This window comes from Zootoca vivipara, chromosome 8, assembly GCF_965207765.1.
Source record: "Zootoca vivipara chromosome 8, rZooViv2.hap1.1, whole genome shotgun sequence".
In the NCBI taxonomy this organism is placed as follows: Eukaryota; Metazoa; Chordata; class Lepidosauria; order Squamata; family Lacertidae; genus Zootoca; species Zootoca vivipara.
The window spans coordinates 82,039,781-82,055,023 of record NC_142591.1 but is presented as its reverse complement, the minus strand read 5'-3'; the positions used below and the strand labels follow the sequence as shown (position 1 = coordinate 82,055,023).

At 41.3% G+C, this 15,243-nt stretch overlaps 1 protein-coding gene across 27 annotated transcripts in view; it reads left to right on the top strand.

The window, feature by feature from the left end:
* PTK2 (protein tyrosine kinase 2) overlaps window positions 1-15,243 on the top strand; it is a 198,223-nt gene that overhangs the window by 155,269 nt on the left and 27,711 nt on the right. For 26 of the 27 annotated variants that reach the window (XM_088676031.1, XM_088676035.1, XM_088676036.1 and 23 more), the window contains 6 exons: window positions 1,228-1,328; window positions 2,892-3,007; window positions 4,805-4,905; window positions 5,879-5,968; window positions 8,887-9,091; window positions 14,483-14,594. In XM_088676031.1, coding sequence (XP_088532157.1) covers window positions 1,228-1,328; window positions 2,892-3,007; window positions 4,805-4,905; window positions 5,879-5,968; window positions 8,887-9,091; window positions 14,483-14,594 — 725 coding nt within the window. Of the gene's footprint in view, window positions 1-1,227; window positions 1,329-2,891; window positions 3,008-4,804; window positions 4,906-5,878; window positions 5,969-8,886; window positions 9,092-13,424; window positions 13,770-14,482; window positions 14,595-15,243 lie in introns of those variants that run through there. The other variant, XM_060277584.2, reaches the window with a different exon arrangement.

The window sequence follows — 15,243 nt, the reverse complement described above, 5'->3', positions numbered from 1 at the left end:
GTTTACTCATTTGAGAAAGGCCATGGAGTTCCACACTTGGTTGTCTTGAGTTTTCAGTTCTCTCCTGCTTTCCCCTCCCCCTAACTAACTGGGAATTAAATGCTGAATTTGGGGAAAGCTTTGCTTAAAATGAAACTGGAGGCACCTTGGGTTGGGCCCAGAAATGAATTGGCAGCCAGTACAGCTGTTTTAAAACAGGGGTTATGTGAGATCTTGAAGGAACCACAACCAGCAATCTAGTTGTAAATACATTGCAGTGTTTGACGCCAATGATCCTTGTCAGGAATAACACTGTTCTCCTCACCCCCACATAATCTAGCAACTCTTCAAAACCTAGACATATAGAAGGTGTGGATTTGATTCATAAATCTAGGATTGCAATAGTTTAAAAAGGGGAATAACTCATATAATTTGTAACTGTGGGAAAAGCATGAGCAACCAATATAAAACTGCAATGTTTAATAAATGTTTTAGGAATGTTTCTTTGCCTGTTCTGAGATAAAAGGCTGATGTTCCAGGTTCAGCTATAGAATGCTGTCTCTTCCACAGCATGAATAAATAGGTGCACATTTTAGCAAGTGTGAGGTGCTGCTGTTTTTCTGATGAGACTGATAATAGAGCAATTATGCTCATAATAAATAAGGTCTGATAAACACCAAAGCACTAAATCAGATTTTATTGTGGACTCCATACACATGTCAATGCTAAATTGTATCACCGCGGTAACAACATTATGAATCAATCCTGACTAGTTAACTATTCTTCCTCCTCCCCTTATGAAGGATAAATAGCTGAATTATTCATAAACATTGTGACTAGATAAGAAATGCTAAGGTTTCCTACAAAGAAGAAGAAGCTGGGCTTCAATATTACTCTGCTTCTTTTGCCACAATGCCTGGTAATAATTTAGAGGGTTTCAACCCAAAGAGATTTTGTTGAGGTGGAGTACTTGGTTTACTCCTATTGAAAGACACTGCTGACTTACAGTGGAAATATCAGTGGTGCTAAATTGCCACCTGTGATATGCATTTTTTAGAAGTGTTCTTTAGAGCAGGGGCATTCATGTTGAATCTGTATTACATGAAGTGTTTCTGACACTTCTGTTTTCTTAGTCCAGAGTTTGTAACTTGAGTTCTTGTTCCCAGAAGTGTCATTTGCCCACCACCCTATCCTCTTTGAGATCACAGTGTGATTCTTAACAACAAAGCTTGCTTTTCTCCATTCTAGTAACAATGCGTCAGTTCGATCATCCTCACATCGTCAAGTTGATCGGCGTTATCACAGAAAACCCTGTCTGGATCATTATGGAGCTCTGTACGTTAGGAGAGGTAGGAAAAGTTCAGAAGCTTGTGTATGCCTAAGTCTTGCAGATGTTTTATAAAGAGATTTGGGAGGACTGCTTTTTTGCCAGCCATGTATCTGCTGCTTGAATATTGCACTCCAAGACACTCATCAAAACTCTGCAGCTGCACAGTTTGGAGTTCAAATTCAACCCTGGAGTAGTCAGGCCTAGCTGTGCTGGGGATGGGAGATTTGCACCTGTTTACCCCGGTGCTGTTTGACTCATAGTCCTCAAAGGGGTTCTTTGTAGTTAAGCAGAGAGTGGAACTGATAATAAATTAAAACTTTCATGCATGCTGTGCACAAGATGTGTATTAATGGGTAACAAGCAAAACCGTATTACCCTTGAGAGAGAGCTATTCCTAATAGATTTGCTTGAACCAGGTTATACAGTGGAATGAGAATTGAACTAGGGTAACTGTTATGTGTAACAGATTACACAGCTCAGTTCCCTTCTAATGCTTTAGCATTATTGTTTGAAATTCTATTATTATCCCCTTAATGCTGTTCCCAACAGCTGCCAGCAACCTGTTTTCATCTTCCTTCTTTCCCCCAGAAATGCTTTGATTCACATTGCTTGTTAAAAAAATACTGAAGTGATTACTGTATTTGCCACTTCCTTCCACCTGACAAATTAATATAGGAAAGTGGAGGGGTGGGGGGTTTCAATTCAGTGCTGTCAGCCGAATGCCACCAGTTTGGCTTTATTGTGGGCTGTAGCCCAGTCCAGTGCTTTTGCTGCAGAATTGGGTGGACAGGGCTCATCTCTGCGTTTTGACCTCTTGGTCTCTTCACATCTTCTAAGTGGTGGTTGAGCATGGGCATGTTCAGGAATGATGGGAGTTGTAGTCCAGCGACATCTAGAGAGCCACAGGCTCCACCCACCCACCCTCCTCTAAAGAGTATCAATGGGTGAGAGTGATCATCAGGCCCCATCATCCCAGGGTGAGGTATGAAGGAAATAGTGCAGCAGCATGCTTAAGACCCAGGGAGTCTTCAGGTGAGGTAGGGATCACAGCAGAGGGCTGCTGGTTGCTGTGTATTTATGGGAATGGGGCTCAGGCAGAGCTCAACAAACCCACAAGAACAAGTAGGGAGAAGCTTGTGGGAGCATTATGGTAGACAGCATGGGAAAGGGGAGCAAGGCCTGTTATATGACTTTTTTCCAAGGGTATCCAAATGCCTTTTGGCAGGATAAATGCCCAACAGCACTGTAGCCAAAATGTGGCCAATGAGGAGGAAATACTGGCATGATTTTTTTGGGGGGGGGGGGCTCCCAAGTTTTGCAGAGGTAAAAGAACTGGAGGGGGAGAGACTAAGCCCACCCCCCACCCACAAAAAAAGAAAAATTAAGGCTGAGTATACTTAGTAGTCACTCAACTGCTGGTTTCTGTTCTGCAGCTTGGGAGAGAGAAAATGGGGTCGTGTTGAATATTTTGGAACAATAAATAAGAGCACCCAGGCAGCAACATTTTGTCACAGATCTCACTTCTTCATTCAGCTATGTCTTTATTTTGCCTGAACTTTCCCCCTCTCTTTCATCCGTAAAGCTGCGGTCGTTTTTGCAAGTAAGAAAATACAACTTGGATCTGGCATCTTTGATACTGTATGCTTATCAGCTTAGCACAGCACTTGCCTACTTAGAGAGCAAACGATTTGTACATAGGTAAGACATCTTCAACCTGCAAAATTTTAGTTTTAGACCCCCAAATGCATACACATGTTTGTCTTCTTTAGCAGCCAGATTGTTTGACTATACTGCTTAAAGTTAGGAGAAATGTTTTGTTATCTAGAACTGCATCTTCACATTGGCTATTTAATTTATTAGAACTTAATTTACTGTATGAATAAAAATACTCCCAAGTTTAGAATAAAACTTTGAAGTTCCAAAATCCATTTGTTTGCATCTCTGTTCCTTTTATTTATGTGTTGGGGAGGCAGCTACACTCAAGAGACTTAGTGAAGAGTGACACCTGCTGGACTGCTGCTTTTTAGTATTTTTAAAAATATTTGCAGGAAGTGAGTCTGCCAAGACATCTTCTGGTGATTTGCAAATGCAATTTTGAAACCCTGTTACTGGAAGGATTTTTGTCTCATCAGCAGTGTTCTTAAGAGCAGGAAGAACTGTATTCATGCTGTTTTCTGCTGCAATTAAACTGAAAACCAATAGAAACCACCCCTCAGATTTCTAAGTAATAAGAATGAATAAAATGTTGCATTAAATATGGATGACAGAAACATATGGATGACACTTGGTTAGCAAAGGCTACTTTAGTGTGTTCAAAGTATTCCATGCACTCCATAGAATCATAGAGTTGGAAGAGACCACAAGGGCCATCCAGTCCAACCCCCTGCCAAGCATTTTGTAATCCTCACAAAATCCCAGTTAGACCTGAGATTGAAGCCACCTTCTGTGTTTATGCTGGAGTTGAGATTGGAACTGGGGATTTCATGAACAATAATTTGGGAAACAGGAAGTGTAAGCTCCCCCTTGTAGTGTTAAAATGCATTTTGCACTTCCCCTTTGGTGTGAAATGCAAGCTTTTTTCACCATGAGGAGAAATGGGAGAGTTCTGATTTATATGGTGATAGAGGTATGAGCAACAGAAATTTGGAAACTCTTGTACTTCCCAGTTGTTCTGATTCTCTAAGCACCTGCTGTCACTCAGAGGCACATGAGTGGATTGGTAAAATCTTTGTACTTTACTAGTTTAGGAATGGGCTATAATTGCTCTTCATGTTGAAGAAATTGTGTGTACAGTAGATGCAAGAGTCCTAGGAAGTCTGAAACTAATGAAGATTTTGTAATTCAACTTCATATGGATAGGGCAAGATCCCCAGAGAGGCACCCTAGATTTGAAGGTGTTGCACACACTTAACATAAATAAGGTCTCAAATCAGTGATTTACACTGAATTTTTGGTAACAGGGCAAAGTCTGACTTGCAGATGGTTATCCTAGAGGAACATTGATTTGGCTGGGCATAAGGTAGCTTCTTGCATACTCACATTGTTTTCTCTGTAGATCCTAAACAGACTTTCCTATACTATGTTGTGTGTGCACAGAGTGTGGACAGTGTGGTAGGCTAGTGTTGCTCACCTGACCTCCAGTCCCATGTGTCACTGCTACTTACCAAGGGGTAGAAGGGGGAGGGTTGGCATGGTGCAAACACACCGGCAAGAGCACCAGATTGACTCCACCAGTGTGTTTGAACCACAGTGCCCTCCCCTCCCTTTCTGCCTAACAATGTGACCGACTGGAGGTCAGGTGAGCAGGAGCAGCCCTCCATGCTGTCCGATACTGGTAGTGCACTTGTCATTTCTACCAGGAGGAGATAACTCAGGTTAGTAAGGGGAATGATGCTAGATTTCAGTGTGATGAAATGCACAGAATAATGCTAATATTCAAAACTTTTGATGCCTTAAATTTATGTGAAAGGAAATAACTGTTGTGTCCTCTGGCAGGGATATTGCTGCTAGAAATGTGCTTGTGTCCTCCACGGACTGTGTGAAATTAGGTGACTTCGGTTTGTCCCGGTATATGGAAGATAGTACGTATTATAAAGGTAAGAAAGGGGAATGTTCAGCAAGGCATGGTTTCCAAAATGTACTCAACATCATTGTATTTACTAAATCAGTTGATTTTAAGATGGTACATGCGACATAATACAGAACCACAGTATAATGGCAAGTAAAAACAAAACCCAGCCCAGTTTAAAAAATAAACCAACGTTTTATAAATACATTTGGGAGAAGCCCAAAGTTATTTCTGCAAATTATTCTACTTATCTTTGCAGCTTTCTTAAATAAGTAACCAGATTTTATCTGCCCAATGACATTCAGCACCTGTCAGTTTAAAATATCACACTTTCCTTAGAATTGCATACCCGATTTATTTTAATGGAGAGTTAGGGAGCCAAGCTGCATGCATGCATTCTGCCCTCCAGATCCTGGTGAATCCAGCCTAGTGAAAAACAAGGCCTGTAAACTTGGAAGAAGTCGGAGTGCATGGCTGTACCAAAGAGATCAGAAAAGCCTGCCGCAAGGCAGTGGCTTAGCAAGGCAGTGCAGAGGAGTGCAGCAGGAGATGAGTAAACAGCAACCAAAGGGGCATCATAATCAGCATTGCAAGTGGCTCAGTGCAGCTTGACGGTAACATTAGGTTTTTAGTCTCTGCTGTTTCTTATACTCTTTCGTGAAAGTACAACTGTGAGGCACCTTCCTTAGTCTTCGCCTTTGTACTTGACACTACACTCTTGAGAAGCACGGCACAAAAGGATCTTTACAAATGGCCAGGAGAAACAACACTGCTTATACCAGGCATCCCCAAACTTCGGCCCTCCAGATGTTTTGGACTACAGTTCCCATCTTCCCTGACCACTGGTCCTGTTAGCTAGGGATCATGGGAGTTGTAGGCCAAAACATCTGGAGGGCCGCAGTTTGGGGATGCCTGGTGTATACTATTGAAGATAATCAGCTGAATATACTTTAGCATTAGCACTTAACAGGTCTTCAGTAGTCATGATTTATACCTTCCAGCTTCCAAAGGAAAATTGCCTATCAAGTGGATGGCACCAGAGTCCATCAACTTCCGACGTTTTACCTCAGCCAGTGACGTCTGGATGTTTGGTAAGTGATGATCAGCAAGAGCTCTATTTATAGGGTTGTGCTGTTTTTTTTATGTGAACCACTTATAGGCTTTCATTTCCCATATATTTCACACTGACAAGTTCCCTCCATCCTTGTGGAAGGATATTAAAGGATTTATGGGGTGCAATTTACCTCTGGATTTTGCACACAGACCTACATACATTGCATCATTCTGCTGCGTCCATGTCAGTGAGGCTGGGCAACCTAATGTCAGGGTGGAAGGCAAGTTTTGCGTTTCTGTACTGTGGCGTGTGATTTACTTTTCCCATAGGAGAAAATGATGAGCATTTGCTTATATCGGAGCAGGGATACCATTGCCGTTTGGGCTTCATGGTGGCCCAGTAACTGAGAGTCAGTAAACTGGTTGCCTTGGGGTATGCATTTTCTCTGGACAAAGTCTCTCCCTCCTGAAAGGTTCAGAATTGTAGTCTGGAGGTGCTGTTGGATCAACCATTGCTCCTGGATTCCCTGTTGGTAGCTGTAGGCTGGAGTGTCTTTCACCTGCTTTGGCTGAAAAGCCAGATGCCTGCTATAGCCCTGGCCATTGTTACACATGCCTTGGTGGCTTTCATATTGAACTTTAGTAATACACACTATGTGATGAGGTTGCTTTGTTAAATGACTCAGAAGCTTTAACTGGTGGTACCAGATGTGGTGTTCTGCCTTGCATATGTTGTTTATCTTGAAGTAGCTGCAGTGAAATGCTCCTGATGTTCTGCAACTCTCTCCCAAGAGGAATTTATTCTGCCTTTTCTGTCTTTACAGAGATGGGTGAAGACAGGTTTTTCAGGCAGCCTTTGGTGTTTGATGCCACTCGCTCATTCTGCTTCTTGTGGTGGTTCTGCTGGTGTTTATTGATGTTGTTGGTTTACTTTACTTTGTAAGCTGCTGTGACATTTTATGAGTAGCAAAACAGCATAAAAATGGTAATACTGATTAGTAGAACTCCACCCCCTCGTCTACAAAGCCCAATCCTTGGTTATCTGCCCCATGCTAAATTGTGATGCAATATCAGTGGTTCTTGCTGTATGTGTGTGCATATGTGTGCACATATGTATATACACGAACTTTATTAATTCATTCACAAACACTCATTTATATAGACCATGGGTAGGCAAACTAAGGCCAGGGGGCCGGAATTGGCTCAATCGCCTTCTAAATCCAGCCCGTGGATGGTCCGGGAATCAGCGTGTTTTTACTTGAGTAGAATGTGTCCTTTTATTTAAAATGCATCTCTGGGTTATTTGTGGGACATAGAAATTCATTCATTTTTATTTTATTTTTCAAAATATAGTCCGTCCACCCACCCACCCAAAGGTCTGAGGGACAGTGGACCGGCCCCCTGCTGAAAAAGTTTGCTGACCCCTGATATAGACAAAGAAAGGTGTGATACAGCTAGGCTCTGGAAGTTCTTAAATTCTTCTGTACTTATTTCTGTACATGGCAAGAGGCAGGAGAGGTTTCATCCCTTGTAATATTCAAGCTGAGCGTATGCCAAAAGGGGTGGGTTGATATCAGCCTCACTGTGCTTAGTAAAAGCATGGTGCAACAGAAACAAGCTAATTTCTTTGTACTTTTTGGTTCATAATTACTTTTATATTGCAGTTAGAGCATTCTTTCTTCAGTAATTTATTTTTTAATTGGTCACCGGAAAGAAAGTGGGTAGAAAGCCCCAGCTGTTAACAGCTCCTAAGGCAATTTTTGTTGGATTACCCATGTTAAGCATAGTTTCGATTGAAACTACTCTGTCTCTTGGTTCAGTTTTTTTTTCTTTGTTGAAACTTAACCTCAGACTGAAATACTGTCAAGAACAATCCACAAGTAAGAACAAGCCTGTGGGAAATGTGGAAAACAAGGATTGCTTACTCTTTTATCATTATGACTAGGATGGTGAAGTTTAGCAGGCTGATTGATTAACCAAAAATTTAGTTGAATGAGTGGCTAAGGCCAATTTGAGTAAGTGGGGCTGAAAGTGTAGGGCACACTTCTTTTTAAGGCAGCTTTTGGTTTGTGATAAGTTAATAAGAAAGGGAAGTACTGTATTAAACATGGCCTTTTAGTGTAGTGATGTGTATGTTTTTTAAAGAAAGGTACCATTTCACACTTATTCAGCACTTTGGGGGGGAGTCCATTTTGAGGCTTTGTTAATACAAATTAATTTGAGCTTTTTATGCCAATGAAATATGTTAATCAACTTACTTACTTCGTTATAATAGTGTTGTGTTTTTTAAAAGTTTTTTAAAAACTTTTCTTCTGATAAAGCAGGAATCTCCGGCCAGACTTGCCCCACCAGACGTTCCCATTTGACCTGCCAGGCCATTTTGGCAAGCCATGTCCACCTGTCCAAATCATATATGTACTTTCCCACAGTACCCTCATCTTGTCTGGATTAAGCCCAGACAATATGGTTGAGAAACCTTAGCTTGTTGGGTTTAGATTGGGAAAGTAGATACCTTTTACCCCTTGGTATCCTAGCAACTGTACCCTGCCTAGTCTGAGAATAGGTTTTATCCTTGATGTGTCTGTCTCCTCCAAAAATGGGAGTGCACACAGAAACAAGAATTTCCCTTTTTACGGTTAATCTAGTATATCTTTCCTTTATGTGGTTGGAGCATAAATTCCATGGTGAATATTCATGGTTCAGAACAACAGATAGGTAGCCTGCTGGGGCAGATTTTTGAACAAAAACGCAACTGTTTGTTGAGAGATTGCACAATTTCCAACTCATTATTGCTAGCTATTGTTCAACAACTCAGTCACCCCTTTATCTGTATGCCTGAGAAAACAAATCCTTTCAAAACTTTATTAGCTAAGTCTTTAACCTGGCTGATAATTCCCACCCCCAAAAAAATTCTCGTTTCAGGTTAACTGCTCACTTTTTGTTTTCAATTTCCCAGGTGTGTGTATGTGGGAAATTTTAATGCATGGCATAAAGCCCTTTCAAGGAGTGAAGAACAATGATGTGATTGGCCGCATTGAGAATGGCGAGCGGTTACCAATGCCTCCGAACTGCCCTCCCACTCTGTACAGCCTTATGACCAAATGTTGGGCATATGACCCCAGCAGGCGGCCGAGATTTACGGAACTTAAAGCTCAGCTGAAGTAAGAATCGCTTTCTTGTCTGCTAGCATCTCATGTTATGTGCTAATCTTGTTATGTTAAGATATTGGTTTTAAAGGGATTGTGTTTGTGAGGGAGGAGGTTGGAGCGAGGGATCGATGGCATTATTTTGAAATAAAAATATGCTTGTTCATGCTTAGGATATATGGTAACTATTTTAAACAAAAGCATTTTTTTTAAAAAAAAACTTGGAATATTACCTACCACGTGCTACTTCCAGACTGTATTCACCTTCAATCATCTTATTTCCTTTCCCCCATGATTTTACTGATCTACCTTTTTTTCATAGAATCTGTGGTTGATATTCTCCCCCTCCTTTTTATTATTTTTGCTGAGGAGGGTGAATTTGATCATACAGTTCTGCAGCTTGACTCTTAGAGCATCTGTATTCGAAGGGCTCAATAGGCACTCCAACTCCTTTAGCAGCTGCTTTGCAGATATTGCCCTAAGTTCTCACTTTTTTGGTGCTTAAAATAGTGTTCACCTGGCTTTTTTGTTGGGGCTTCCAAGACAGTGACCACTAATAGTAGTAAGCAGTATAACAATATAGGTAAAGGGACCCCTGACTGTTAGGTCCAGTCACGGACGACTCTGGGGTTGCTGCGCTCATCTCACTTTATTGGCCGAGGGAGCCGGCATACAGCTTCCGGGTCATGTGGCCAGTATGACTAAGCCGCTTCTGGCGAACCAGAGCAGCTCACAGAAATGCCGTTTACCTTCCCGCCAGAGCGGTACCTATTTATCTACTCGCACTTTGACGTGCTTTCAAACTGTTAGGTGGACAGGAGCTGGGACGTAGCAACAGGAGCTCACCCCATTGTGGGGATTCGAACCGCTGACCTTCTGATCAGCAAGCCTTAGGCTGATTTAGACCACAGTGCCACCCGTGTCCCTTTAGTATAACGATATAGCACACTATAAAAATAATAAAAGTAAAAACAAAAGGCCTCCAGCAGAAGCCCCCTCCTAAAAATAAATAAAATATGAGCACAGTCACACAGTAAAAACAACCAGTCACTGTCTTTTTAAAGGCCGTCTGAACTAGCTGTTTTGGGATGAGAAGTGTTAAGGTCAGGCCAACTTCCCCTTTGCCCCATAAGAGGTTATTCTGTCCTTGTAGTGCCTCAACCAGAAAGAAATTGTTCCCACGTGCTTGGGGTAGAGACATGGTGTAGGGTTTCAGATACTGAGTGAACAGGTAGAGATGTACAGGATGAGATTAATTGTTAAGAGGTGCTGGACTCCCTATATTCTAGCAAAAAAGACACTGACGTTTTCCCTATGTGTCAAGAAGTAAACACTGCTTCACCTGAACAGGCGGAGTAGAGGATTGCTGTTTCTTTTATATTTTCCACAAGTCTTTTTTCTTCCTTCTCTGGACAAAGATCCCTTGGCCTTGCTTTTACTCCGTAAAGGCTATGTCAGCCCTTTTACTTGCAAGGGTGGAAAATTCTCTGCTGGTGATGCAACCTTGGGCAGTCATAGAGCACATTTCAAATATTTTATTTCCATGCCCTTGAAAACCAAATTGTGTAGAAGGCTTTCTTTTTTGCATCTGCTGTTGACTAATTCACACATTATGGTAAGCCAGAGTTAATGTGAGGAAATAAATATAAATTAAAAAACACAACTCTGTCCTACTACACTAGTCTGAAGAACTTTGAGAAGATTGCCTTCTATTTAGTAATACGACAACATGAAATTCTCTTTTAGGGCATGGACTGCACTGTCAAGGGTTATTGTGGCTGGTTGGATAATGGTATTTTCCTGAAAAATGCATTCTGATGGCTATTTCAAATAAAATGTCAACTTTGCTAAGAAAATTAGTTGAATGCCTTCAAGCTGTTTAAGATCTGGCAGGGTAAGCTGCAAGACAAGACATGCTCCGTTACTTACTGTGCAACAAATAACGTTCAGTTTGGGAAAAATATGGCTCAAACTGACTTTCCTGACCTCCTGTGAATTCTAGCTTTAAAATTTAGAGTGCATTAGAACAGCTGTATAAAGGCACAGTCAAAAATATCTCCAGACGTTGTGCTATTCCCATCTATGGACTGTCCCTCCCAGTGGCCAAACAAAGGCAGTTTTATGTGTTATTTTTAATCCTTTGCTTCAAGCAGATTAAAGCTTCTCAAGAGTCATTTTCATTTCACACTCTTCTTTGTCAGGGCAGAGACAAAAACATCTAAGGATTGATTGCCTTCATTTCAGCAGATCAGGATTTGGGGACAGGGTTGCTTTGATGGTCCCTATTTTAAAGTCTTGCTGTAGGCTCCAAAACTTGGGGGTTCATTTATCAGCATTGACTGGGAGTTACACCAGGAATCTGTTCTAAGAGTCATGGCTCAGCCTAGCTTTTGGATTTCCAAAATAATTAGAGAATCCTTCAGAGCATGTGTGAAATCCTTGCCACTGAATACCACAGCTGATTTCCACACATGAGTTTGGGACTTGGTTCACAAATCCTTTTTCAGAAGGCCACTTTTAGGAGGGAGCAGAGAATGGTAATGGGCAAAGCCCTCTTGAATGTGGCTTGTCCTATCCTCTACCCTATTTTTTAGGTCAACCACTGCCAACTTTGTGTTCTCCAGATGTTTTAGGCTGCAACTCCCATCAGCCCCAGCCAGATCTTAGATTGTATCCCCAGGTAGGACTGGGAAGACACCTGAAACCCTGGAGACTGCCAGTCAGTGTAGACCAGGCATGTCCAAAGTCTGTTTGGGGGGCTTAATCTGGCCTCTGTGGTAAAATCCTTAAAAAAACTCAACAACGTCAATCCTTTGAAAAAGCTCAACAACTTTGGTTGGCCCCTATGCATGTTCACTTCATCAAATCTGACCCTCTTTGAAAAAAGTTTGGACACCCCTGGTGCAGGCCAACCTTGGTTTCTCCAGATGCTTTGAGCTACAACTCCAATCAGTCCCAACCAGCACAGCCATGAAGACTGCACCAGATTTTTGGTTCAGGGGCTACCGTAGATTTAGCTCAGGGTTCACTAGTGTTGATCCTTGGAATGGCAGGTGGGAGGCATTACTCAAAGGCAAACTTTATCCATGGCTCTTCAGCTTTTAGAAGTTAAGCATTTTCAAAACTTGTCATGTAGGCATACAGGCAAGGTTGTTTTGGAGGAACCAGGGCAATGTGTGTGTTAGCACCTCTGTAAAGCAAACTAGAAATACATAGCTTATCTGAAAAGAAAAGGGTTGGTTCTAAATTTGAAAGTGAAAAATGTCATGAATTCTTGCTGCATCTGTTTAGACTTAATACTACTGAGTGTTGGAGACACCACAGTGATGTGCATAGATAGCTTGCCAGGCATGCAGCTAAGAAATCAAGATTCCCATTTTTAGCTGGTTATTTTTCATTGTCTTGGCTATTGTCTGTCTCTTGTAAGTTGTGGCTTTTAATGAGGTAGTGTGTTGTGGTCATGAGTCCCCATTTCTTCCATCCTCCCCCAAGTAGAATGACAAAAGTTTCCATCCAACTGTTGCAACAGACAAATAAATAAAAACTTGATAAACAAATGGTTTGTTCATCATGTGCACATGGAGACCAGTTTCTTGAAGTTTGCAGCTCTAATGACAGTTTGCAAATGACACTAAGTGCTATTTAAAGCAAAGGTGCTGCTAGGATTTGGGCTGTTAACTGGGGTGTGCAAAAGGTGGGGGCAAATAGCTTTGTTACTGAAGACGAGTAATGAAATGGGACTTCCTTGCCACAGTTCCAGCAGTAAGACAGATGTGCTTTCCCTCCCCCAGACCCAGAGAACTGGGGATATTTAAAGAGAAATACAGCTGTTCATTGTATGTATGTACATTACACAGCTTATCCTATAGCTAAACAGTTTTTTGCAAGGTGTTGTGTTGTTTTAAAAACATGCAAGACCCGTTTGAGCATTTCAGCAAATGTGTGTGTGCTTTGTTCTCAGACCACACTCAACTCACTAAAAGTAAACAAACAAAAACAGTTGTTCATCTCCAGACCAAATTTACCTGATATTTTGCTCCTGGAACAGACCCATAAGGGGAAAAACAGCACTGTATTGGTCTGATTTATTCTATCTTTGTGGTGGTACCGTAGTAGGGTGTGTTCATTTGGAGCCTACTGAGATTGCAGGGCAGTAGGCTCAAAATCCATTTATTTCCAACAACCAGATGAAATAAATTGCTATCTGAGTTTTTGCCTTCTCCATCCCCATGCAGAGTGGTTTTACATTTGGCAGAGCAGAGAAGCAGAATCTAATAGCCAATCAAGGAGGAATTTATTTTTAAAATGAGCAAAGGACTAAGGCAACTGATCTCATGCCTTTCATCACTTTATTCCAAGTGGTTAACTGGGGGAGCTAGACAAGGAGGGTATAAATCCTGAACAGCCTTTAGAAACTCCTGACTGGCATCCAAAAGTTGCTGTGCTGCCAAACTGATTAGCTTGTGGCTCTGTAGAGACCAGTGTGGAAATGATCGGATCAGCTTCGAACTCCTTAGAATATATGTAGCACACAGGATACTGTAACTGCTCAGTAAATCTTGGAAGCTGCTGCATGCCAAGTCTTTTCAAGATGGCTACTATCCAAGTTGGGTGATTTGCATGGCAGGAAGGGGAGTGAATTTCTGAAGAGGCAGCAAATCTTCAATTAGTCACTTCAAGTGGGAAAGATGTGGTAAGTAGCTGAGCAATAGAGGAGTTAGTACTCTTATTTGCTTTGTGGAGGAAATTCCTTCTGTTCTCTGTTAGAAGCCTTTCACAGTTTTTGTTTGAGCTTGTCTACTAGTAAAAAAATTAAGCAATAAGAGTTTTAGATGCAGTTTTAAGCATTTGATGTTATATTCAACATTACTAATAGAACTGAAAATACCTTTCTGTCTTTCTTCCTTAAGTCTGAAGTTTCTTTCGGACTTTTCAGAGATGTAACAATCTTCTTTTACATGTGGTGTATGAATGTTTTCAAGCAAGTACATGCTTGATTAATTGCCTCAGTATAATTACACTGGTGCCATTAGATCAAAAGGAATGTGAATATATAGATATTTCCAGTGTTCTTCTGTTGGATCACCCGTATCTTTCTAAATATATCTCTCATTGCCATATGTCTTGATGTTTTAAGAGTCTTGCGTTTCAAAATGCAGTTGCTAATTTTGCAAAGGCATGCTCCCCACACCCCCATTTCCCCTCCCCACTATTAGTCTTACGAAGCCTAACCGTTTCTATTGCTGTCTAAAAAGAAGACATATTTGTCTAGCAAATTCCTTACTTGTCTGCTGTCTGGAACCATTGGTTTGGGGAATGCGCTTGGAGGAGACTTGAGGACGGCATCTATTACATTCTGAGCCAGAATGCCATTTATCTTCAGTGCAACATTTATTTCCCCCCTAGTACAATACTGGAGGAAGAGAAGCTGCAGCAGGAGGAGCGAATGAGAATGGAATCAAGGCGACAGGTTACGGTGTCCTGGGATTCAGGAGGATCAGATGAGGCTCCTCCCAAGGTACAGAAGATGGGTTTCTCTCATATCCTTTATACTAAAACTGTGTGGCTTCAGGAGTAAGCACCACAGGCCACATCCAGATACAGAGCCTTTGAACCTCTGTTGTTAAAGTCCAGACAACTACATTCTTTTTTCTTTTCTTCTTTAAAAAAAACTGTCTTCCCTTTGCCGCAGAGGTCCTTTTGAAAAAGTCCTTACCTTAAAGAAATAAAGCTTAAAGGTAGCAGAATAGAAAGAAATATAAATTAGTTCTTAGATATGTCTTCTTTAAGAAATAACTTGGGTTTTTTTTTCTATACTTGAAAGTTGAAAAGTACTGTATTACTTAAATACTGTAAAAAAATATGTGAAAATACATGCAACATCTGATGCTGATTATCTGTTGACTGAAATTTAGAATAAGTGTGTTTTCAGTAATTCCTACACATTTGGTTCACATCTCGTTACCTGCCTTACTGGAGTTTGGTATGGTTCATGACATGTTCACCGTAAACCTCTATGAAGACGTTAACTGGGTCTGATAAGTAGTAGGTGAACTTTCGATGGTAATACATCAGGTGTTTGTTCACTGTTCTCTACGTTCTCACTGTCCTCCTTAGAGTCTCCTCCCAGGGGCACCCAGATTATCATTGTATTATTTTACCTGAGG